This window comes from Hemitrygon akajei, chromosome 9, assembly GCF_048418815.1.
Source record: "Hemitrygon akajei chromosome 9, sHemAka1.3, whole genome shotgun sequence".
In the NCBI taxonomy this organism is placed as follows: Eukaryota; Metazoa; Chordata; class Chondrichthyes; order Myliobatiformes; family Dasyatidae; genus Hemitrygon; species Hemitrygon akajei.
The window spans coordinates 25,218,259-25,245,320 of NC_133132.1; the positions used below are offsets into that span (position 1 = coordinate 25,218,259).

General features: G+C 46.0%; 1 protein-coding gene across 4 annotated transcripts in view; it reads left to right on the forward strand.

Moving 5' to 3' along the window:
* LOC140732936 (uncharacterized) overlaps positions 1-27,062 on the forward strand; it is an 86,891-nt gene that overhangs the window by 39,157 nt on the left and 20,672 nt on the right. For 3 of the 4 annotated variants that reach the window (XM_073055662.1, XM_073055665.1, XM_073055663.1), the window contains 5 exons: positions 10,684-10,730; positions 15,916-15,983; positions 20,150-23,330; positions 24,952-25,038; positions 26,309-26,480. In XM_073055662.1, coding sequence (XP_072911763.1) covers positions 10,684-10,730; positions 15,916-15,983; positions 20,150-23,330; positions 24,952-25,038; positions 26,309-26,480 — 3,555 coding nt within the window. The remainder of the gene's footprint in view (positions 1-10,683; positions 10,731-15,915; positions 15,984-20,149; positions 23,331-24,951; positions 25,039-26,308; positions 26,481-27,062) is intronic. The other variant, XM_073055664.1, reaches the window with a different exon arrangement.

Below are 27,062 nucleotides of genomic sequence, written 5' to 3' on the forward strand. Positions count from 1 at the left end.
CCTCTTGTCAGTCAGCCAATCTTCTATCCATGCTGGTATCTTTCCTGTGATACCATGGGCTCCTGATTTGTTAAGCAGCCTCATGTGCAACACTTTGTCAAAACCCTTCTGAAATCCAAAATAAAACATCCACTGACTCTCCTTTGTCCCTTTTATTTCTTCAAAGGATTCTAAAAGATTCATCAGGCAAGATTTTCCCCTTTCAAACGCCTTTTGACTTGGGCCCATTTTGTCACTTGCCTCCCAAGTACCCCGAAACCTCATCCTTACTAATAGACTCCAATGTCTTTCCAACCATTAAAGTCAGGCTAACTGGCCTATAATTTTCTTTCTTCTGCCTCCCTCCCTTAAAGAGTGGAGTGACACTTGCAATTTTCCAGTCCTTCAGAACCATTTCAGAATTTAATGACTCCTGAAAGGTTTCTAATGCCTCCATAATATCTTCAGCTACCTCTTTCAGAACCCTGGGGTGTAGTCCATGTGATTTATCTACCTTCAGACTTGTCATATTCCCAAGCACCTTCTCCTTCATAATAGCAACAACATTCACTTCTGCCCGCAAACAAGAGAAAGTCTGCAGATGCTGGAAATTCGAGCAACACACAAAATGCTGGAGGAACTCAGCAGGTTAGGCAGCGTCTATGGGGAGAAAAGTACAGTCGATATTTCATTGGCAGAAACCCTTCAGCAGGACAGGAGAAAAAAGCTGAGGAGTAGATTTGAAAAGTACGGGGAGGGGAGAGAGAAACATTGAGCGGTAGGTGAAACCTGGAGGGGGAGGGATGAAGCGAAGAGCTGGGAAGTTGACAGTCATTTCTGCCCCAACTTTCACATTTCTGGCATTTTCACCACATCCTCACCACATTCTACAGAAGATGTATCGAGAGCATCCTGAGCAGCTGCATCACTGCCTGGTTCAGGAATTGTACCGTCTCGGATCGCAAGACCCTGCAGCAGATAGTGAAGTCAGCTGAGAAGATCATCGGGGTCTCTCTTCCCGCTATTACAGACATTTACACCACACGCTGCACCCGCAAAGCTAACAATATTGTGAAGGACCCCACACACCCCTGACACAAACTCTTTTCCCTCCTGCCATTTGGCAAAAGGTACCGACGCATTCGGGCTGTCATGACCAGACTGTGCAACAGTTTCTTCCCTGCCCCCCCCCCCCCCCCCCCAAGCCATCAGACTCCTCAATGCTCAGTCTAGACTGACATCTACATCATTTATTATTATATTGTAATTTGTCCTCCACTGTGCCTATTGTCTTGTTTATTGATTACTGTACTGCACTGTTTTGTGCACTTTATGTAGTCCTGTGCAGGTCTGTAGTCTAATGCAGTTTTTATGTTTTACATAGTCTAGTGTAGTTTTGTGTTGTTTCATGTAGCACCAGGGTCCTGGAAGAGTGTTGTCTCATTTTTACTGTGTACTGTACCAGCAGTTTATGGTCGAAATGACAATAAACTTGACTTCTGCTTGTTTTCCACCGTGTAGACTGATGCAAAATACTCAAGTTCCTCTGCTATTTCTTTGTCCCCAGTTGTGACCTCTCCATTGTTCTCCAGCAGTTCAATGTCCACTCTTGTCTCTCTTTTACTTGTATATCTGGAAAAAGCTTTTTGTATTTTTATATTATTGGTTAGCCTACTTACATATTTCATCTTTTCTTAATATTGCTTTTTTAGTTTCCTTTTAGTTTATTTAAAACTTCCCAATCTAACTTTCCACTAGTTTTTGCTATATTATATGCCCTCTCTTTTGCTTTTATGCTGACTTTTGATTCCCTTGTCAGCCACGGTTGCCTCATCCTCCCTTTTGAATATATATCATCTTTGGGAATGTATCTATCCTGCACCTTCTGAATTGTCCCCAGAAGCTCCACCCATAGCTGTTCTGCTGCCATCCCTGTTAGTGTCCTTTTCAAATCAACTTTGGCCAGATCCTCTCTTGTATCTCTGTAATTCCATTTAGTTAGATAGATAGATTGATCCCAAAGGAAATTGCAATGTCACAGTAACATTACAAGTGCACATCTATATATTAAAGAAATAGAGAAAATATCAGTTACCACAAACACTCTAACAGGAGGGGGTCATCACTTCCCCAGCTATAGATTGACTCATTATAGAGTCTAATGGCTGAGGGTAAGAATGACCTCATATAGCCCTCTTTGGAGCAGCGCAGTTGTCTTGGTCTATTACTGAAAGTGCTCCTCTGTTCAGCCAAAGTGGCATGCAGAGGGTGAGAAGCATAGTCCAGAATTGCAAGGACTTTCCGTGGGGTCCCTTGTTCTACCACCTTGTTCTTCCCTTGACTCCTATAACAGGCCAAACTTTCTAATCAGTTAACTGAGCCTGTTGGCATCACCTGTGTTGATGCCATTGCCCCCAGTGCATCACTGCGTAGAAGATTATAATGCGACAACAGATTGGTAGAACATGTGAAGAAGAGGCCTGCATACTCCAAAGGACATCTGTCTCCTCAGGAAGTAGAGGCAACTCTGGCCCTTCTTGTACACAGCCTGTGTGTTGGTGCTGCACTCAAGTCTGTCATCCAGGTGCACCCCCAGGTACTTGTAGGTCCTCACCATCAATGGTAACAGAGCAGTGCAGGCTTAGTCTTCCTAAAGTCCGTCACCATCTCCTTTGTATTACTGATGTTGAGCTGCAGATGATTCAGCTTGCACTGTCATCCTCCCTTTATACAACCAACTATTGCTGAGTCATCAGAGAATTTCTGCAGATGACATGATTCAGTGTTGTATCTAAAGTTCAAGGTATACAAGGTAAACAGGAAGATGATTCCACTATGATATTGATATATTTGATTTTAACAACGCTCTCAAACCGCAGGGTGAATTCTATCATATTATCACTGCTTGTTAAGGGTTCCTTTACCTTAAGCTCCTTAATCAAACCTGGGTTATAAGATAACACACAGACCAAAACTGCTGTTCCCCTAGTGGGCTCAACCAAAAGCTGCTCCCAAAAGCCATCTAGGTATTCTTCAAAATCACACTCTTGGAATCCAGCACCTACCTGATTTTCCCAGTGTACCTACATATTGGAAATCCCCCATGACTCTCATAACACTGCCCTTTTGGCATCCCTTTTCTATCTCCTGTTGTAAGCTGTTCCTCTCTGTGCCTTGTGGTGCATCAGGCAGCAACCCTGCCGTTTCTTTAGTATTTTGTCTGTTTCGTGAAGCAGGGTTGCTAGTTTGATGCTCAACCCAGCAAGGAGCCGGCTGGATTCGAATCTGGGACCAGTCACCTTGAAGATGCCACTACACCACCTGCCGACATCCCGTTGCAATTTGTACCCCACGTTCTGGCTACAGTTTGGAGGCCTGTGTATGTAACTCCCATAAGGGTTGTTGTAGCCTTGCAGTTTCTTAACTCTACTCACAAGGATTCTACATCTTCTGATCCTATGTCACCTCTTTCTATGGATTTGATTTAATTTCTTTTACCAACAGAGCTACCCATCCCCTCTGCCAACCTGCCTGTCCTTTCAATAAAATGGACAGTACATCCATGTATGTTAAGCTCCAAACTATAATCTTAAGTTGATGCCCACAACATCATACCTGCCAATCTAATTGTGCTACAAGATCATCTACTTTGTTCTGTACACTGCATGAATTAAATGTCAAGTCAACTCACTTTTTATTGTCATTTTGACCATAACTGCTGGTACAGTACACAGTAAAAAATGAACCAGTGTTTCTCAGGACCATGGTGCTACATGAAACAGTACAAAAACTACACTGAACTATGGAAAAACAACTACACTAGACTACAGACCTATGGGTGACTTCTGGTCACCTCATTATAGGAAGGGTGTGGAAGCTATGGAGAGGGTGCAGAGGAGATTTACCAGGATGTTGCCTGGATTGGAGAACAAGTCATATGAAGCAAGGTTAGCAGAGCTGGGACTTTTCTCTTTGGAGCATAGAAGAATGAGAGGGGACTTGATAGAGGTCTACAAGATTATGACAGGCATAGATAGTCAGTACCTGTTTCCCAGGGCACCAATAGCAAACACCAGAGGGCATATGTACAAAATTAAGGGAGGGGAGTTTAAGGGAGACATCAGGGGTAAGTTTTTTACACAGAGGGTTATTAGTGCCTGGAATGACTTGCCGGGGATGGTGATGGAGGCTAAAACATTAGGGGTATTTAAGAGCCTCTTGGACAGGCACATGGATGAAAGAAAAATGGAGGGTTATGGGGTAGTGTGGGTTTAGTACTTTTTTTTAAGGATTATATGGGTCGCACAACATGGAGGGCTGAAGGGCCTGTACTGTGCTCTATGGTTACCCAGGACTGCATAAAGTGCACAAAACAGTGCAGGCATTATAATAAAAAAAGACAATAGGCCCAGTAGAGGGCAGTAAGTTGGTGTCAGTCCAGGCTCTGGGCATTGAGGAGTCTAATAGCTTGGGGGAAGAAACTGTTACACAGTCTGGTCATGAGAGCCCGAATGCTTTTGTGCCTCTTCCCAGATGGCAGGAGGGAGAAGAGTTTGTATGAGGGGTGCGTGGAGTCCTTAACAATGTTGTTAGCTTTGTGGATGCAGCGTGTAGTGCAAATGTCTGTAATGGCAGGAAGAGAGACCCCGATGATGATCTCAGCTGACCTCACTATCCGCTGCAGGGTCTTGCAATCCGAGATGGTGCAATTTCCGAACCAGGCAGTGATACAGCTGCTCAGGATACTCTCAATACAACCCCTGTAGAATGTGGTGAGGATGGGGAGTGGGAGATGGACTTTCCATAACCTTTGTAGAAAGTAGAGACGCTGCTAGGCTTTCTTTGCTATGGAGCTGGTGTTGAGGGACCAGGTGAGATACTCCTCCAGGTGAGATACTCCTCCAGGTGAACACCAAGAAAATTTGGTGATCTTAACTATCTCTACCAAGGAACTGTCGATATTCAGCAGAGAGTTGTCACTCTGTGCCCTCCTGAAGTCAACAACCATCTCTTTTGTTCACATTAAGAGACAGGTTGTTGGCTCTGCATCAGTCCATTAGCCGCTGCACCTCCTCTCTGTAAGCTGACTCGTCGTTCTTGCTGATGAGACCCAGCACGGTCGTGTCATCGGCTAACTTGATGATGTGGTTCGAGCTGTGTGTTGCAGCACAGTCGTGGGTCAGCAGAGTGAACAGCAGTGAACTGAGCACACAGCCCTGGGGGTCCCTGTGCTCAGTGTGATGGTGTTGGAGATGCTGCCTCCGATCCGGACTGACTGAGGTCTCCCAGTCAGGAAGTCTAGGATCCAGTTGCAGAGGGAGATGTTCAGGCCCAGTAGGCTCAGCTTTCCAATCAGTTTCTGAGGGATGATTGTGTTGAATGCTGAACTGAAGTCTATGAACAGCATCTGAATGTATGTGTCTTTTTTGGCCAGTTGAGTTAGGGCCAGGTGGAGGGTGATGGCAATGGTGTTGTCTGTTGAGCGGTTGGGACGGTACGCAAACTGCAGGAGGTCCAGTGAGGGGGGCAGCAGGGTCTTGATATGCCTCATGACGAGCCTCTCGAAACATTTCATGATGATGGATGTGAGTGCAACGGGACGGTAGTCATTGAGGCAGGACGCTGAAGTCTTCTTCGGCACGGGGACGATGGTGGCGGCTTTGAAGCACGTTGGAACGATGGTACTGCTCAGGGAGGTGTTGAAGATGTCGGTGAGAACATCTGTTAGCTGGTCTGCACATCCTCTAAGCACTGTGCCAGGAATATTGTCTGGTCCAGCAGCTTTCCATGGGTTGACCCTGCACAGGGTTCTCCTCACATCGGCCACAGTGAGACTCAGCACCTGGTCATCTGGAGGAGGGGTGGATTTCCTCGCCGCCATGTCATTTTCTGCCTCAAAACGAGCGTAGAAGTAGTTCAGCGCATCTGGGAGGGAGGCATCACCCGCACAGTCTGGTGATGTCCTGAATACCCTTCCACATGCGCTGCAGGTTGCTACTGTCCTGGAAGTGGCTGTGGATTAGCTGGGCGTGTGCACACTTTGCCCCTCTGATGGCTCGGGACAGTTTGGCCCTTGCTGTTGTTAGGGCTGCCTTGTCGCCTGCTCTGAAGGCGGAATCACAGGTCCTCAGCAGCGCATGCTTCAGTCCTGTATTCATCACCATTTTTGATTTTGGTCACCTGTTACATTTTAACTCATCCCCTGACTGCAATTTTGCCCTAAAACTTCCCTGTCCTTCCTCACAGTCTCACTACACACTGCATCTACTGGTATACCAACTGCCCCATCCTCAGCCCTATCACTCTGGTTCCTATCACCCTGCCAAATTAGTTTAAACCTTCCCCAGCAGCTCTAGCAAACTTGCCCATAAGGATATTGGTCCCCTCTGGGTTCAGGTGTACCCCGTCCCTTTTGTACAGGTTATACCTTCTCCAGAAGAGATCCAAGTGATCCAGAAATCTGCACCCCAGCCCCCTGCACTAGATCCTTAGCCACACATTCATCTGCCAAATCCTCCTATTCTTGCGCTCGCTGGCTTGTGGCACAGGCAGTCTATACATCACTATGCTGGAGATCCTGATCTTCAGTTTTCTGCTTAGCTACCTATATTTTCTCTTGAGGACCACCTCCATTTTCCTACCTATGTTGTTGGACCCAATATATACCAGACCCTCCGGCTCTTCATTCTCCATCTTGAGAATGCCGTGGACTCTAGCTGAGACCTCCTTGACCCTGGTACCTGGGAGACAACATACCATCTTAGAATGACTACCTCCCTGTAGCTCCTATATTTCACCACCTCATTCTCCCGTATGAGTCGAAGGTCATCGAGCTGCAGCTCCAGTTCCTTCACATGGTCTTTAAGCAGTTGCAGCTCGATGCACCTCGTGCAGATGTAGTTATCGAACAGACTAGAAGTCTCCCAGAGTTCTCACATTCCACACAATGAGCAATACCACTACCCCTGGACCCATTCTCAGTTCACTAGCTACTAACATCCATGTCCCTATCTGAGTTTCTTAAGTGTCCCTAATGTATCTGCTCTACCACTAACTAGCAGGATATTCCATGCACCCACTACTTGGGGGGGGGGGGGGGGGGGGGGAGCTTGCTTCTGACATCCCTCTGATACTTTTGTCCAGTCACCTCAAAATTATACACCCTTTCACCCTGGAAAAAGTCTCCAGCTAACTACTCAATCTGTGCCTCTTATCTTGTACATCTCTATCAAGTCACTTCTCATCCTTCACTGCAAAGAGAAGAGTGAGACCCAAGACCTCACTTCGGAAAATCAGACCATCAGGCCGTACTCCTCCTGGCTGGCTTACAAACAGAAACTGAAGCGGGAGGTCACGGTGTCAAAAGTGGTGTTACGTTGGACAGAGGAAACGGATGAGGTCCCCCGTGACTGCTTTGAATCAGTGGGCTGGTTAGTATTCAAGGACTCGGCAGCTAACTTCGATGAGTATGCCTCAGCTGTCACAGAGGACTGTGTGTCTCTCAAGACGATCCGGGTATTCCCTAACTGGACGAATTATGAGGTCCAGTCCCTTTTGAAGGCTAGAGCTGTGGCTTTTAGGTCTGGGGATACCAGTTGCTACACGGAATCCAGGCGTGAACTCTCGAAAGCCATTAAGGGCGCCAAGAGGCAATATCGAGCCAAGTTGGAAGCCCAGGCTAACCAGAGGGATGCCAGTAGACTATGGCAGGGTCTAAATGAGATCACTGGGCGCAAAGAAAAGGCTGGGAATATCAATAACTGTAGCGCTTCTCTTCCTGACGAACTTAATGTATTCTACGCAAGATTCGAACAGAAGAGGAGCGTCCTGCCCCCTCCAGATGAACCGGACCTGGTGGCATCGAGATTCATCGTCACCAAGGAGGACGTTAGAAAGGCCTTCCTGAAGATAAATCCAAGGAAGGCGATGGGTCCAGATGGCGTCCCGGGACAGGTACTCCGGGCCTGTGCAAGCAAGCTAGCTGGAGTGTTTGCTAACATCTTCAACTGCTCCCTGCTTCAGTCTAAGATCCCCTCGAGTTTTAAGGCAACAATAATCCCGGTGCCGAAGAAGAGTAAGGTGGCATGCCTGAATGACTATCGACCTGCGGCTCTGACATCAATTGCTATGAAGTGCTTCGAGCGATTGGTTATGGCACACATCAACCATAGCCTACCAGTTAACCTCGATGCTTTACAATTCGCCTACCGGAACAACAGGTCAATGGCAGATGCCATCTCTCTGGCACTACATTCTTCCTTGGAACACCTGAAGAATAAAGACACATATGTAAGGCTCCTTTTCATTGACTACAGCTTTGCCTTTAATACCATCATTCCAAATAAACTGATTCCTAAGCTCCAGGCCCTGGCTCTTAGCACTCAGATCTGCAGCTGGATCTTCAACTTCCTCACAGACAGAACCCAGGCTGTAAAAATAGGGGACAAGCTCTCCTCTACAATCACTCTGAGCACTGGTGCCCCACAAGGCTGTGTACTCAGCCCCCTGCTGTATTCACTGTACACCCATGATTGTGTAGCCAAATTTCCAACGAACTCAATACATGTTTGCTGATGACACCACAATTGTAGGCCGTATCTCAGGTAATGATGAGTTTGAGTACAGAGAGGAAATTAAGAACCTAGTGGCATGGTGCGAAGACAATAATCTATCCGTCAACATCAGCAAGACGAAGGAATTGGTTGTTGACTTCAGAAGGAGTAGCGGACTGCATGACCCCATCTACATCGGTGGTGCGCAGGTGGAACAGGTCAAAAGCTTTTTAAGTTCCTTGGGTTCAATATCACAAATGACCTGACGTGATCTAACCAAGCAGAGTCCACTGCCAAGAAGGCCCACTAGCGCCTTTACTTCCTGAGAAAGCTGAAGAAATTTGGCCTATCCCCTAAAACCCTCACTAATTTTTGTAGATGCACCTCAGAAAGCATTCTTCTAGGGTGCATCACAACCTGGTATGGAAGTTGTCCTGTCCAAGACCGGAAGAAGCTACAGAAGATCGTGAACATAGCCCAGCACATCACACAAACCAATCTTCCGTCCTTGGACTCACTTGCACGCTGTCAGAGCAGTGGTGCCAGGATAATTAAGGACACGACCCACCCAGCCAACCCATTTTTTGTCCCTCTTTCCTCCGGGAGAAAGTTCAGGAGCTTGAAGATTCGTACGGCCAGATTTGGGAACAGCTTCTTTCCAACTGTGATAAGACTGCTGAACGGATCCTGACCCGGATCTGGGCCGTACCTTCCAAATATCCAGACCTGTCTCTTGGTTTTTTTGCACTACCTTACTTTCCCTTTTCTATTTATGATTTATAATTTAAATTTTTATTGTATTTACTATCGATTTGTACTCCAGGGAGCACGAAGCGCAGAATCAAATATTGTACTCTCTAGTATCAATTGTTTGGCGACAATAAAACAATAATAAAAATAATAATAAAAGCCCTAGCTTGCTCAGCCTATCCTCCTAAACATGTTCTCCAATCCACACGGCATCCTGGTAAATCTCCTCTGCACCCTCTCTAAAGCTTCCACATCCAAAATGAGTGAACTGAGCATCCTAGTTTGGGTCCACTCAATCCAGGTAAACCATGATCTATCTAAGCAGAGGAGCAAGTCAAGGAGCCTGTTTCTGGTGAGTGGACTGATAGAACTTAGAACAACATCCCAGAAGGTTCAGAGGTGACCCTGGGTAACTAAAAATGGCGTTAAATGGAGTCTTACTGTATTGTGCACTTGCTAGGAATAAAAATTATCGTTATTTTTAATGGGATTGTGATGTGCGTTCAAACTTAAAATATTCCCTGCATCTGAGCAATTGTTGAAGAAATTTCTTGTAAATGTAACTTGTAGTAAACCAGCTGAAATAGAATGCAACTATTGGTTACTCCCAATGACAGAATTCAGCTCTTTATCCCCATGATCTGCAGTGAGAAACCTGTTAGCAAGCTTGTGAAAATCCAAGGTGTATATTTTCTGACTTGTTCTGAACAGTCTGACTGCTACATGGGAGTTGTGCATTCCACTGAGCAGCATCCTCACCATCTTGTTTAAAAAAAAATTATTTCCCCCAAACCATCAAGCTGATCAACACGTCCACCCTTTAACCCATCCCACTACCATTACTTACATCCACATCAGCCACTCTTCTGCACCTTTCACAACCCCCATACACTGTCACTTTTAACTCACATTCCACACCTCATACCTGCACCGACACAGTCACTGTCCAATTGTGTTTTCATATGCCTCACTGCTATCTAGAAGCTCCTCTTGCCAAGAATCACCTTCACTTGTTACAGAGCTAGTGTCTCAGTCTTTAATCTCAGCCTCTTTGTATAAGCTAAACTTGTGTATATACTGTACATTGTGTTTTATAGGATTGATTTTGTATTTAGGCTTAATGTTTATTTTTATGCTGCATCAAATCTGGAGTAAGACTTATTTTGTTCTCCAGTACTGAAAAATGACAATAAACAATAAACCTTAGGGCTAGACACTGGGCAGAACACTGCAAAGGTCTTCTCTTCCTTGAAATGTGGTTTTGGTTAACCATATTGTGCTGGAAGGCACATTAATCCAATTGCTCGGCCCCAGATCGGGATTGGATGCCCCAAGCACCCCATGGTCACAAGGTGTAGTAGTGTTGATGTCCTCTAATCTTTAACCCTTTCTATGTCCACAGGCTGATGCTGAAGTGGCACCTGAGACCTGGTCGTCAACAGTCACTGAGTGAGTATCGCCCTGCTAGACATGTTTCCAAACTGGACCACTGAAGGGTTAACCTCTCCTAATTAACTGTGTGTGAACACAGTTGTTCACATGGGAGAGTTAAACCAATATACATATGCTGATTATTGACATGGCATAGGAGGAGGCTGTTTAACCCCGAGTGGTTTAATGAACTCAATGTGACCTAAAACCTACATCCGTTTATAGCTTGGTTATCAAAAATGATCGGTTTTGCATTCAATATTGTGAAGTAGTATCCAGGGATGAGTTCCAAAGATCCATCTCTCTCTTCCTATTAGAGTTCCCGTTACTCCGAGACCGGTCTCTGACTACACCCACAAGTCCCAGGTTCCACAACCAACAGAACTGTGTTATCTTCCCCCAGTATTAATACCTTAAGTCGAAACACTTTTCCTCACTTTGATGTGAGGAGATTTGCAACTCTGTTTCAGAATTTACTTCTGGTCTACACGTTACTTCCTCCAAGTTCTGTGTAATCTTTACATGCAGAACTGTTCAGAGTTTAGGGCCTGATCTAACCAGGGCTCTGTAAACTTCAGCATAATTCCCATCTCCTTTTACTTTTTTTTAAAGCATAGCATCCCAGTAGTCTTTTCATAATTTTGTCCCTGCCTGTGACACTTTAATCTACTTCCCCTCACCTTCCTGACCCTGCAAAAAAAATTTCTTTGGTTATCCCATTTCTTTGGAACCTCTCCACTTTTAGAAGAGGCTGTTTAGAAACATAAAAACCCTACAGCACAATACAGGCCCTTCTGCCCACAAAGCTGTGCCAAACATGTCTTTACCTTAGAAATTACGTAGGGTTATGCTCTGTCCACCAGAGAAAGCTGGATCTCCCAGTTGCCACACATTTTAATTCCACGTCCCATTCCCATTCTGATATGTCTATCCATGGCCTCCTCTACTGTCAAGATGAAGCCACACTCAGGTTGGAGGAGCAATACCTTATATACCAGCTGGGTAGCCTCCAACCTGATGGCATGAACATTGACTTCTCTAACTTCCGTTAATGCCCCTCCTCCCCTTCTTACCCCATCCCTGATATATTTAGGTTTTTTCCCCTCTTTTTTTTCTCTCTCTGCCCATCACTCTGCCTGTTCTCCATCTCACTCTGGTGCTCACCTCCCCCTTTCTTTCTCCCTAGGCCTCCCGTGTCCCATGGTCCTTTCCCTTCTCCAGCTCTGTATCCCTTTTGCCAATCACCTTTCCAGCTCTCAGCTTCACCCCACCCCTTCTGGTCTTCTATCATTTCGCATTTCCCACTCCCCCTCCTACTTTCAAATCTCTTACTATCTTTCCTTTCAGTTAGTCCTGACGAAGGGTCTCGGCCCGAAACGTCGACAGTGCTTCTCCCTATAGATGCTGCCTGGCCTACTGTGTTCCACCAGCATTTTGTGTGTGTTACCCATAGCCCTCTATTTTTCTGAGCTCCATGTACCTGTCTGGGAGTCTCTTAAAAGACCCTATCGTATCCACCTCCAACACAGTCGCCGGCAGCCCATTCCATGCACTCACCACTCTCTGCGTTTTAAGTAGAACTTACCCCTGACATCTCCTCTGTACCTACTTCCAAGCACCTTAAAACTGTGCCCTCTCATGCTAGCCATTTCAGCCCTCGGAAAAAGCCTCTGACTATCCACACGATCAATACCTTTCATCATCTTATATAGCTCTATCAGGTCAACTCTCATCCTCCGTCACTCCAAGGAGAAAAGGCCGAATTCACTCAACCTATTCTCATAAGACATTCTCCCCAATCCAGGCAACATCCTTGTAAATCTTCTCTGCACCCTTTCTATGGTTTCCACATCTGTCCTGTAGTGAGGCGACCAGAACTGAGCACGGTACTCCAAATGGGGTTTGACCACGGTCCTGTATAGCTGCAACATTACCTCTCGTCTCCTAAACTCAATCCCATGATTGATGGAGGCCAATACACCATATGCCTTCTTAACCACAGAGTCAACCTGTGCAGCTGCTTTGAGCGTCCTATGGACTCGGACCCCAAGATTCCTCTGATCCTCCACACTGCCAGGAGTCTTACCATTAATACTATATTCTGCCAAAGACCCAAAGCGCAGGCCCACATTAAAGTGTGTTTAACACAGCCTCATCCATTTGCTCACAATCTTTGTGATTTGATGCTTCTGCTTATATGACTCCCAGCATGTCACTGGTAAACGTGGGTGTAAACCTTTGGTCTGCCATCCACAGTGATGAACACCCCACAATCCTCATGACAAGTTTGTACCCCGCCTGTTTGTGTATTTATTTATCACATGAACATGGAAACATGCAACGACGTTGCCATTTGACCAACATTCCCAAGGGTGTGCTGGGGGCACACACAAGTGTAACCACACATTCCGGCGCCAACATAATGTGCCTGCTGTGCTTGGCAGAACAACATAGAATACAACAAGCAAGAAAACAAGCCCCATTCCTCCCTCCCATCGCTGCACATACACTCTCCTCTCATCCCCAAGAAAGGCCATTGTCCTCAGCCTTCAACCAACACTGGAGTCTTGACTTTGGAGGCTTTGGGTCATCGACTTCCCCAGCAGACCCATAGAACCATAGAACACTACACCACAGTACAGGCCTCCAGCATGTAAACAAAATTCTTGCTTTCAAATAGCCGGAACTTTTTAGCTGACAATGTATCATGCGGGATAATCACCTTTACCTTCTGAAAGCTCACAGACGTTCTCGTACACCTGAGCAAAAGGAAATACTGGGCAGGTGACAGGCGCAGAAGGTACATTCCATTGGTCAGGCAGCCTTGGCGGGAAGACCCGGAGGTATAAAAACAAAATGCTGGAGGAACTCGACAGCTCAGGCAGCATTCCTGGAGGGAAAATTAAAGTAAATTTCTGGAGCAGGGTGGAAGTTGAAGGCAGAGTTGATGACATTGGCAAGCTTAGTGTGGGCGTATGAAGCAGCACCAATGTAGCCGTTGATACAGTGCACAAAGAATTAGTGTGTGCTTGCAACATGGACTCTTCCACATAACCATTGAAAAGGCAGGCATATCTGGAGCCCATGTGGGTGCACACAGCTACACCTTGGGTTTGTGGAAAGGGGGAAGAGCTGAAAGAAATTATTGAGGGGGAGAATTAGATGGAGGAGGGTGGTGGTGGAAGGGAAGCGGTTTGGTCTTGTCGAGAAAGAAGCAGAGCACCTTAAGGCCTTGATGGGGGAATGGAATGTAGAGGGACTGGACATCCGTAGTGAAAATGCAGCAATCAGGACGAGGGATCTTCAAGGGATTGAAGACATCAAGACCACGTGCAGTGTCTGGGTGTAGGTGAGAAGGGACTGATCCAAGGGCAACAAAATGGTATCAAGATAAACGGACAAGGGTTCATTGAGCCAGAAGCACTGGGCGCACCCAGACTGTCAGGTTGGTGGATCTTGGATAAGAGGTAGAAACAATCAGTGCAGGGTGAGAGAACTGGGGTTTAATCTGAGTAATTTCAAATTTTTCAGTTGTTGTCTCAAAACTCTGGTCATTTTACTTCCTTAGATATGATTTATTCTTTACAAGTCCACAGTAGAGACCAGTTCTGATCAGCTGTAGAATTTCATTTGCCTAGTCTTTAATCATGGATTCTAGAAACTTCTCTGCAAGTTAAATTTTATAAGCTTTACTTTTCTCAATATTGGGAGTGATATGAACAGCTTTTCAACCTAAAGAAATGGTTTCAAGTCCAACATTATAGTTGCTCCATATGCAGTCTTCTAGTGTTCCCATTGACCTGTTGTAACCTTTGGGAAGGAAATCATCAGGCCCTTGTAGATATGTCCACCATTTGTCTACACCAGTTCTGTTTGCATTAACTTTGGAAGGGCCCTGACCCTGCTCAACACACACTCAATGCTGGAGAAACTCTGCGGGTGAGGCAGCATCTATGGAAAGCAATAAACAGCTTAACGTTTTGGGCCAAGATCCTCTATCAGGACTGGAGAGGGTGGGGGATACAGGAGCCAGAATAAGATGGGGGAGGGATGGTGAGGAGTACAAGCTGGCAAGTGAGATCAGGTTATGGGGGGGGAGAAGGGGTAATGTGAGAAGCTGGAAGGTGATGGGTTAAAGAGCTAAAGAAGGAATCTGATTGAAGAAGTATCAACCATGGAATAAAGGGAAGGAAATGGAGAAAACAGGAGGGAGGTCATGTAATGAGGGAGGAGAAGGGAAGGGGTGAGCGAGTTGCCAGAATGAGAGAAAAATCGTTGGCAGTGGGGGTGATGGGGTAATGGTTACCAGAAGTTCAAAAAATCAATTTTGTACCATCAGGTTGGAGACTATCCAGATAGAATATGAAATGTTGCTCCTCCAGCCTGAGTTTGGCCTCATTGTGGCAGAGCAGCCCATGGACAGATATGTCACTTACGGTCACTGGGAGATCTTGGCTGTTGTGTTGGACTCTTGCCAGTTTGAACTCCTTCCCTTTCCACCCCTTCAACCTTATGATTCTGGCTTCTGCCTACTTCCTGTCTGGCCTTGGTCTGACATATTGACTGTTTATTCACTTCCATAGATGCTGCCCGACCTGCTGAGTTTCACCAGCATCTTGTGTGTTGCTTTGGAATTCCAGCGTCTGTCGAATCTGATGTTTATAATGTTGTCTGTCAGTCAATTCTTTGTCCATACTGCTGCTGAAAATCCATGTACACAACATTGACAGCACTCTCTTCGTCAGCCTTCTCTGACCTCATCAGGGAAAAAGAAACATGAGTCAATCATTTTGCCCTCTACAAATTGTGCCATTTCTTTAGTAAAGTAGAATTTCTACTTTTGGGCTTATCAGATTCAAATTGAGCCTGTGTAAGGCTTTTAAAATTAGAATTGGGTGTTTAATAGCAGATCACCAAATATGAAGCTAGTGCAGTCACTCGTGTTTAGAAAATCAAAATTTAAAAAATTGCTTGTTTTTGTGTGGGTAACTTGATGCCGTTTGATTTACAATTGTGAATTTATCATTAAAAAAAATTTGATAAATGTTTGTAGGTGATTGGCCATGTTTACAGTTAACCAGATTAAAATATGAATACTAAACAATGCTGAACTACTTGGTATGTGTGAAAATTATTGTGGGGGGGAGTCTGTGAGAATGTTGATCACCATTTTTTTTTAAACATAACTCTTCCCTCATTGAAGGGTCCCACTGAAGGCCGAGATTCCTCAGGTCCACGTCCAGCCCTGTGTACACCCAGGTGGCTTGAGTGGTGAGTATCATTTTGTAGGTTAGTCCAACTTTAATATATAGCTTGACCACAACTTGGTTTCATGCATTAAACATCTACAAATGTAAGGGCAGGTAGCTGGGATATTGGCATCTTCAAAGTGATAAACAGAAACGATAAAGGGTGCTTGAACATCACACCCAACTGGTGTGGTGTAGACATCCATCCAGCAAGTTTGCTGTTGCCTTTGGACTTGTGTTTTTGTTCAGTTGTCTCAGATCCCGCAGTACGAAAGGTAAATTCTGCCACTGCTTCAGACATTTGATGATGGTGCATGGGACAAAGAAGTTCTCCATGAAGCAGTTATCACATTGATTGCCGCGTGCGAGATCCCACTCACCTCACATGAGCACAAGCCAAATTCCCAAAACTGGCAATGCAGGCGCAGAGGAGCCTCGCTCCTTCATACTCCATTACTACAAACCCAAATACACTGGATGGGCTGCAGGACTGCTCTTTGAACCTGAACTTGGCTGTTCAGGTAGAGGCAGGAAATCGCTTCCATTGAACAGTGCCTGGCCCAAGGAAAATGAGTTGGCTGTTCAAATCCCTTACATGCAAGGGCTTAAGGTTCTTGTAAATAAGATACTATGACAGTTTTCTAAAGAATCTAATGAGATGTTCTGGGCAACATTTCTTTGTCTCTAAAATGACAGGTGCCTTTGTTCACTTATTGTGGAACTGTACACTGTCTACATCTATGACACAACTATGTACATAAACATTCTTGAAACAGAACCATAAGGATGGTCTTTTGGGGCATTGTCTGGAGCTGCTGTAAAAATCCAGATTCTCTTTCTGCTTGAAACCTGCATTGTATATTCTATTCATAGTGCACCAAGCTGCATAAACAGGCCCTTTGTCCCATCTAGTTCATGCTAATCCATATAACTCAGGTCCCCAAGTCTGGCAACATCCTTGTAAATTTGCTCTGGATTCTTTCGATGTTTTTGACATCTTTTCTCTTGATAGTTGTCAATGTACACAATTCTCCAAATTGGTCCTCACCAACATCTTATGCAACTTCAACATAACATCCAATGCCCGTATTCATACCACTAATTCAGTATGTCTGCATTGTGGTGTAGAAGTGAGGCTGAAAATCTCTTTAATCCAAAGGCTTCTGAGGGTGAGAAGAAAGAGAAATGATTTAAAAAATATATCAGTTGATAAGGTACAGCAAGTGAGCTGGTGTGGTCCATTCCCCTTGATCGGTAACTTGTTAACAAACCCCTTTAAGTGCTCTGGGTTCATTGGCAAACCAGTATCATGATATTCTTCAGAATTTTTTTCATTAATAGAGGAACCATTCAGCCCATCAAGATATGCTGTCTAAATATTTTCCCCATTACTTCACAAGTATTTCTTTTTAGTTCTTGTTTCAAGGCCAGTTTTTACTGCATCCTTAGATGCTGTCCAGCTATAGTTATTAACGTCCATCAAGAGAAATTCTGCCGATGCTGGAAATCCAAGCAATACACACAAAATGCTTTAGGAACTCAGCAGGCCAGGCAACATCTATGGGGAAAAAAGTACAGTTGAGGTTTCAGGCCGAAACCTTTCGGCAGGACTGGAGAAGGAAAGCTGAGTAGATTTAAAAGGTGGGGAAGAGGAGAGAGAAACACAAGGTGAAACCTGAGATGGGAAGGGTTGAAGTAAAGAACTGGGAAGTTGATTGGTGAAACAGATAGAAGGCTATGGAAGAAAGAGAAGGGGGGAGGAGCACTAGAGGGAGATGATGGACGGGCGAGGGGATAAGGTGAGAGGGAGAAAAGGGGATGGGGAATGGTGTAGGACAGGAGGAGTGGGGGACATTACTGGAAGCTTGAGAAATCAATGTTCAGGCTGGAGGCTACCCAAACAGAATATAAGGTGTTGTTCCTCCAACCTAAGTGTGGCCTCATCACAACAGTGGAGGAGGCCATGGATTGACATGTCGGAATGGGAAGTGGCATTAAAATGGGTAGCCACTGGGAGATCTTGCTATATTTTGGCAGACAGAGCGTGGGTTTTCGTGAAGCGGTCTCCCAATCTATGTCGGGTCTCACCAATATACAGGAGGCCGCACCAAACACAGTATATGACCCCAAAGACTCACAGGTGAAGTGTCACCTCACCTGAAAATACTGTTTGGGGCCCTGAATGGTAGTGAGGGGGCAGCTGTAGCACTTGTTCCACTTGCAAGGACAAGTGCCAGGAGGGAGATCAGTGGGAAAGGACGAATGGACAAGGGAATGTTGATGGTGGTCCCCTTCTCTCAATTCCTCGGACTCCACCGTTTCTGCTCTCAGGATGAGGTTTTTCATTCTAGAACAAATGAGATGTCCTCCTTTTCCAAAGAAAAGGGCTTCAAAGCTGCCCTCAACCACACCTCTTCCATTTCACGTATGTCTGTCCTCATTCTCCTACCACCCTACCAGGGATAGAGTCCTTTTGTTCTCACCTACCACCCCACCAGACTCCATGTGCAGCACATAATCCTCCGAAACTTACACTATCTCCAACGGGATCCCACACCGTGCATCTTTCCCTACCCACCCCCCCCCCCCCCACCCCCCCCACTTTCTACTTTCCGCGACTCAACTTGTCCATTTGTCCCTCCCCACTGATCTTCCTCCCGGCATTTATCCTTGCAAGCGGAACAAGTGCTACACCTGCCCCTACACCTCCTCCCTCACCACCATTCAGGGCCCTAAACAGTCTTTCCAGGTGAGGCGACACTTCACCTGTGAGTCTGTTAGGGTCATATACTGTGTCCAGTGCTCCCAGTGTGGCCTCCTGTATATCGGCGAGACCCAATGTAGATTGGGAGACAGTTTCACCTAGAAAAAGTGGGATCTCCTAGTAGCCACACATTTTAATTCCACTTCCCAATCCGATATGTCAATCCATGGCCTCCTCCACTGTCGTGATGAGGCCACAGGGGTTGGAGGAACAACACCTTGTATTCTGTGTGGGTAGCCTCCAGCCTGATGACATGAACATAATTTTTTTTAACTTCTAGTAAGCCCCTGCACCACTGTCCTTCACCATTTCCCAATCCCTTTTCCCTCTCACCTTATCTCCTTGCCTGTCCATTACCTCCCTGTGGTGCTCTTCCCCCTCCTCTCTTCCATAGCCTTCTGTCCCTTTCACCAATCAACTTCCCAGCTCTTTACTTCATCCCTCTCCCTCCAGGTTTCACTTATCACCTTGTGTTTCTCCATCCTCTCCCCCCACCTTTTAAATCTACTCCTCTCCATAGATGCTGCCTGCCCAGCATTTTGTGTGTTGCATAGTCACTAGTGTTTTCTTTTTCACTCGTTTGTATGTAATTGAAAAAAAACTTACTAAAAAATCCTGCTGTTGGCTCTGTGAAGCTGCACCAGGATCTGTCACCTCTCAGCTGCCTCAACCCTGTCACTCACTACTTTATACTGACTGTCGCCCCTGTCCTCTCAATTCTGATGCATGGTATAGCCTGGAATGTCAGCTAGCCTCTGCCGCCACAGATTCCAGCAGCTTGTGTGTTGATCCAATTTCCAGCATCCACACTCTCTTGTGCTCTCGGAGTTCTACGTGCCCTTGCAGTTCGAAGCAGAGGCTTCAATTTCAAGCTGAAGGCGGGATTCACAGAGGAGCCGCTACATTGAATTGAGGTGCTGCAGGTCTTCGGAGAACAATAAGAGCTGTCCCCAATCTTACTCTGTGTTTTTTGTATTTCTCACAAAATAGGCCATTGGGCCCATCGAGTCATTACTGGCTCTCAGAACAATCCCCTTCCCCGAATTATTTTCAGGTAACCTGTAATGTCACACTCAATATCTCCACACCACACTACTTTGTACCAATTTCCCCCTTCAGTCACTTGTACTGGGGGCAATTCAGCCAGTCAGCTTGACTTCGGGATGTGGAAGGAAACCAGGACACTTGCATAATCATAGTAATAACATGCAAGCTCCACGCAGACAGCACCCGAGGTTGGGGTCAAATTTGGGTTACAGGAGGGGCACTAACCACTGCAACAGCACGCCTACCTGTTTCAGTTAAATAAACTTCACATCAGCCCATCATAATTGACTAGGATAAAGGCAGGAATAACGAGAATCCATTTCTAACATGTTTCCAAAAGCTTGGTGAGCTAATGTTAGTTGTCTGTCCTGTGACAGGTGAAGATGACTCGAATCATAGAACAGCCCCAGCCATTGATGAGAGCCGGCGAGGTGTGATGGACTCCTACGAGGGAAGAGGCCCAACCACTGATGTTCACTGTGAAACACCATGCAGCTCCCCACCGGGCAGTGCTGAGCACTTGTTCACACCGTTGGCCAAGGAAATGTGTACAGAAAATGGGCCAAGCAGTGATACATCAGAAAGAAATATCTGTCCCAAGATCCCACAATGTGAAGCTCAAGCAATGCATGTTGGGGTAGAGAAGGCCAGGGGGGTAGTTGGAAAAGGCAACAGTGGAGGGGAAAATCTTAAAAAGGTAGTCATACCATTTCCTTCAGTTGCAGCCTCTGAGAAATGTCTAGGAATTGGTTCAGTTCACAAAGTGCCTTTAAGGGGTATAGCAACCAGTGATGTGCCTGACTGGGTGCCTTCAGTTCCCATAGCAACCAATGACTTGCCCAGAGGGAATGATGGAACTGGAGTGCTGGTGTGTCGTGGAACTCTGACACAGAATGGGCTGCCTTCCAGTAAAGCCCCTGTGGAGGGTGAGGCGATCAGTGACACTCTTGCACAGCGGAGGTTGCCCAGCAAAGTGTTGGAAGGTGAGATGGCTAGCCAGCATGTGGGAAAGGATCAGCCAGCTGAGCAATCAGTAGATGCTGCAGGGGACGAGGCCACAGCAGCACCATCAGGAGTTACAGCGACCACTGGTGCAGCCAAGAATGCATTGATTAAGACGCCTTCAGAAGTTAAAGGGGGTAAAGTAACCTTGGCCATGACTTGTGAAGATGTGAGTGCCAGTGAGATATCAGCTGGAAATCAGCGAGTTCCTGATATGCTTGCGGGAAAAAAGACTTTTACAGAATGGACAACCTTTGGACTTTCAACACAAGATGAGATGGCTGTACCCACAATCACAATGCCCACTCACTTCACTTCAGAAAATACTATCAAACCCGTATCCTCTGGAGTTGTAGCAGCTGGATTTCTCTTTCCCAAGAGTACCATGGCAAAGGTCTCGCCAGAGGTATCTGAGGATGTGATTGTAGAGAGTGAAAGTCCGGTGACCAATGTCCTATTTGGGAAAAGTCAGCTGACTGATGTGTCTCCCTCTCCCACTCCCACAGCCATAATGGAGGCTTCTACACCAATTGAGCTGACTGCAGGAGTGTTTTATGGTCTGGCGGCTGATGGGGAGCACGAGTTGGCTGACATACCTACAGATGTCACTGGCTTTGCCACGGAGATTTATACTGAAAGTGATCAAGCTGTGGAAGAAAGTGTGTTGGCCGACAAAGCACTTGGACATGGCCTGCAACCTGGGGGTGTGCACGAAGCAGCTGAAGCCATGTTTAGATTTGAAGGTGTCGAGTATGAGGCATTTGCAGATGACGAGTTAGTAGACATACCTACAGATGTAATCAGTGATGTGACAGAAAAAGAAGCAGAATACAAGGTTCAGCCCCTAGGCATGACAACAGCCAGCAGCGAGATGCTGGGGAACAGATATTTTCCACTATTCCCAGATTCAATAGCCAACAACATCTTGGGATCAGCTAAAGCAACAAGCTCCAGGGATGTGTTTTCAGTGAGTGAATTCTGTAATCTTTCACTGGAGTCTTCAGCACATCAAGAGGATGAAAATGCCTATGTAGAGGGTGTGGTAAGTTGCTGCTTCACTGAAGAGAAGCCACTGTACAATATGGTCGACGTGGAAAGTGAGCGTATGGCAACAGAAGAACAATTCAGAAAGGGGTTTAAGGGTAGAGTGGAGACCCAGATGTCGGGGGAAGTCTGTAGTGTTCCAGCCTCCCAAAGCAAGGAGTGTAAAATGTCAGCCTCGAAAGAACGAGATGTCTCTGCCCACAGTGGCCGTGATGCAGTGCGCTGTGGAGCTAACGACCAGCGAGCTGCTGAGCTGGAGTGCGTTCCACGGCCCGTTTCAAGCACAGCGCAGACACTGTGGTTGGAACTGGAGATGGCCAGTATACCCAACAGGTGTGATCAGCAGTCCATAGAAGGGAAGTGTGAGCTCGATGAATGCAGTGCAGTACTGGTGAACAACGCTGCAGCTCTCCCCTCTGTATTCAGGTGTAGAAACAAGAGGAGAGGATTTACCAGGCTAAAGCGGAGGAAGTTAAACAGCCCAGTGCTTTTCTCAAATTGTATTCCCAGTGTGTCCACTTTGGGGAAGTTCTGTCTGAGCAGGGCTCCAGCAGTTGTGCAGATTTGCAGGGGAGTAGCTAACTGCATCAATGCTGATTTGTACCACAGGGTCCGACACGTGGAAGAAATAAAACCAAAGAATCTGTCTCTTCTACCACTTAATGATTTAGCACCTCATAAGCTCGGCAAAAAGCCCCTGCTGGTGGAACACTTGACGGCAATTGCCAGTGGCTTGGGTGCATTCCCCAGCTGTTCAGAAGTACAGCAGGAGTTCACTGCGTTATCCAGGCTCGAGTCAGTGGGTGTAAATGGAAGACTTCAAACAAAAAGAATTAAGGAATTACAGTTTGATTTTGGTCAACAGGCAAACTCCTGGGGTGTTCTTTGTCACCTGACCCCGAGGAAAGATCAGTCCCTCCGTGCTGGTGCTTGTAGGAGAGCTCAGTCCTGGCTTCCCTCCAGACACTGTAAGCAGTCACTGCACTTCAGCTGTCCTGTTCTGTCTAATCTCGACCTCTTTTTGCTGCTTTCTTTCATCAGTGACGGAGCAAGAGTTGATTGGCACTGTGTGTCTGAAAGGACAAGTTTATCAATTATTCCTCAGTACTGGAGCCAGGACTGGCAGACACTTCCCCAGTGCCCACCCGATTGTGGCCAGGGCCTCTGGCCGCCTCCTTCGCTGGTCAGGGCGGGGAGGTGCTGCTGTGCACGTTCCCGATTTGGCCTGCACACCGTTCTAGCACTTTTGTCTCCAGCTTGCTACAGGTTATGGACAAGGCAGCGCCATTTTGGAAGACTGTCAAGTGCCCACCGACCACTTTTGACTTTGTTTGAAGAGGGTGTAAAGAGACTCATTCCCCTGATTCCTCTGAACAAACCAGTTTGGCCACCGTCCTGTAATGTGGCTGGATTGGTGTCGTGTAGTCAGCACATTCCATCTACCTGCACATCAACGTCCAACGCCAGTCCTTCAGACAGCTGGAGGCATGGTCGCCTGGCAAATCGGCCCAGGTTAGTGTGGCATGTTTTGTAATCCACGGGGACAACAGAGGGCAAACACTGATTTATTGAATCGGAAGAGATGGAATTGGTTTATTGTTGTCGCATGTAGTGAGATAGAGTGGAAAATCTTGTTTATGCAGAACAGATCATTACACAGTGCATCAAGGTAAAACAATAATGCAGAAAAAAGTGTAACAATTATAGAGAGAGTGCAATGCAGGTACACAGTAAGGTGTAAGATTATAGTGAGTTAGGTTGTGAGGTCAAGAGTTCATCATATCTTGCTAGGAAACCATATAATAGTCTTATAACATTGGTGTAGAAGCTATCCTTGAGGCTGGTGTTAAGTGATTTTAGGCTTCAGTACCTTCTGCCTGATGAAAGAGGAGAGAATATCCAGGGTGTGAAGTGATCTGTCTGTACTTCTCAATGCCTCGGTAAAGCAGCCAGTACCATCAGGGTCCATGGAGAGGAGACTGGTTTCTGTGTTGAACTGTGTCCACAACTCTACAGTTTCCTGTGGTCATGTTCAGAGCAGTAACTACACCAGGCTGTAGTGCATCCAGATAGGATGGTTTCTACGGGAGCAGCTCTTTGAAAGCACTGTGCTTCCAGCTCCCTTAGTCCTGTAGATCAGATTAGTTCTTGCCTTTCAGGCAATATTTTCTCTTGGGTCAACTGTGCCCATGCTGGCCATGTTTACGCAGTGTTTATAGGATTGATGCAGAAAGGGATTTGGTTGGCATGTAGAAGTAGACTGGAAGAATGTAGAAGTTTGAGATTGTGCAGAGGAGATTTACCAAGATGCTGCCTGGATTAGAGAACATGTCTTACAAGGATAAGTTGAGGCAGCTAGGGCTTTTCTCTTTGGAGTGAAGGAGGATGAGAGGTAAATTGATAGAGGCGTACAAGGTAATAAGAGACATGATTTTTTTTCCTGGAGGGGGATGGAATGGCTATTAAAATGGTGCCTAATTTGAAGGTGATGGAGGAATGTATAGGGGATGCCAGAAGGTTTTTTTTTGTACAGAGTGTTGGGCGCATGGAACATTCTGCCAGGGGTGCTGGTAGAGGCAGATGCATTAGTGACATTTAAGAAACTCCTAGATAGGCACGTGGATGATGGAAACATGAAGGACTATATAGATGGGAGGGGTTAGATTGATCATGGAACAGGTTAAAAGGTTGGCACAATATCGTGCTCCGAAGGGGCTGTGTTCTATGAAATCCCGTTTTCTTCCCAAGTCCTTCCTATCATCTGTTAGCCTGTGTATGTGAGCTTGTCCCCTATCCCCTATTCAAAGAGCCAGATTATTGTATTATTGAAGTAATATCCACACTGTGGTAATGAATGTTTGAAGTAGTGGTAATGTATGCTTAAAGTAGACTAGAACAAATTACTACAGAGTTTTATGATAGAAAGTGGCAAGGAATGGATCGTGCATTGGAAACAGCAAGTGCTTGTTTTGGTTAGACCTTTCTGTCTTTGTGTTGGAAGGTTCCCAGTGCTGCTTGGGGTAAAGTCATGTCCTTTCTGCCTACAGTGATCATTACAGACAGTCTTGCATCTTTCAGATGAATCTCTTCAGGGTGCAGTGGTATGTTTAATAACCTGTGTCTGTTCATTCAGTTCCCTCCCGCCCTGTTTGCTTACTGGGAACACAGCCAGTTTGACTGAAGCAAAGTCACTGCGACTTCAGCTGGCCAATAAGAGAAGGCAAGTATTGGAACTGTCCGTGTGGACAATTAAAGGATAATGGTCTTTGATGAGAGAAAACATTGGCTACAAACGTGGGTGCAGGCCAGGGGGTTGCTGCAGACTCCTCCATCTTCTCTCTTCCTTCTAGTTTATGATTTGCTGGCAGGTGCTGTGTTCCAAGGCAGTCCTTGTCAGCAGGAGTAATTCCGTCCTCTTTAAAAATGCTGCCAGTTTTAATTTTCTGACTCATTGAAACAAGAGTGGGCTTTCTCTAGTGACAGATTGGATTTTTGCCCTGAATAACTGCCTCCTAATCTTCCATTCCTGAAATAAATGTAGATTGTTTAACACTGATAGCTTCACCTAATGCTACGAAATTCTTGAGTAGTGGTGTGTGACCTCTTCCTCCAGGAATGAGTCCAGGCCTTCATAAATCAAAGTATTAAGTACAAAAGTTAGGATGTTATGTTGAAGTTGTACACAATGTTGATGAGGCCGAATTTAGAGCATTGTGTGCGGTTTATGGTCAACTACTTACAGAAAAGATATCAATAGGGTTGGAATAGTACAGAGAAAATTTACAAAGATCTTGCAGTGACAAGGGCCTAAATTATAGGGAAAAATTGAATACCTTAGAACTTTATTTTCTGGAGCACGGGAGATTGAGGGGAGGTTTGATCGAAGGATTAAAAATTATGAGGGGTAAATGCATGCAGGCTTTTTCCATCAAGGTTGGGTGAGACTAGAACTAGGGGTCATAGGTTAAAGGTGAAATGTGAAATATTTAAGGGGAGCCTGAGTGAACGTCACTGTGTTGAGGGTGTGGAATGATCTGTCAGTGGAAGTGATGGATGCAGGTTCAATTTCAAATTTTAAGAGAAGTTTGGATACGTACGTGGATTGGAAGGGGTATGGAGGGCTATGGTCCAGGTGCAGGTTGCTGGGAGGAGGAGGAAGACTAAATGGGCTGAAGGACCTGCTTCTGTGCTGTGTAATGCTCTAACACAGCAGGTTCACCTTGTGCAGAGTGGCGTGAGGCTGTAACATCATGATAGGGAACCCAGCAAAAAGCCACTGTGATTCCTCGGAGTATGTTGGGTTTAGTGGCATGCCTTCCCTATTAGGCCTGATCACGGGCCAGGGCACCAGAAGGCTATTGACACCAAGAGTAAGCACGTTTTTGTAAGGGCTGGGCATCTATTAGTGGTATATAACTTTTAGTGGTATATAATTTTATTTGAGGATTTGGCATCGAGGAGGTAAGTAATCTGTGCCTTTTTTCCCTCAGTCTTCTACAGCACCTGAGCTTATCCTGCATCCTTGAGCCCGTGTTTGCTTTGCCAGATGCACCTACCTCATCTGCAGCATGCACTGTTGCCGAAAGCACCTTCCCCTCCGCCTCCTCCCCCATTCCCAGCATCACCTACATGGAAACTCAACTGCGCACAGAGCAAAAAGAGGCAAGTACAACTCGTCCTGTAATGTGTTCCTGTATCTGTTACCACAGAGGAGGGTGAATTACACGCAGGAGGGAAACTAGGGAAAATTTTTGCGCACGAGCAATATTTTTGCACAGTACTGTACTTGGCGACGTAGCATGGAGAGCGAGTTTTGAAATCTGGTGGGAACAGAGGATGTTGGGAATGGCGAGGGTGGAGTGCCACGGGAGGGGTGTGGGTCTGGTGGCAGAGAAGTGCTGGGGCAGGAGTGGTGCAGGTGCAGACATACATAGAACATAGAATAGCACAGCACATTACAGGCCTTTCAGCCCACAATGTTGTGCTGACCCTCAAACCCTGCCTCACATATAACCCCCCACCTTAAATTCCTCCTTATACCTGTCTAGTAGTCTCTTAAACTTCACTAGTGTACCTGCCTCCACCACTGACTCAGGCAGTGCATTCCACGCACCAACCACTCTCTGAGTGAAAAACCTTCCTCTAATATCCCCCTTGAACTTCCCTCCCCTTAACTTAAAGCCATGTCCTCTTGTACTGAGCAGTGGTGCCCTGGGGAAGAGGTGCTGGCTCCTAGCCCAAAGC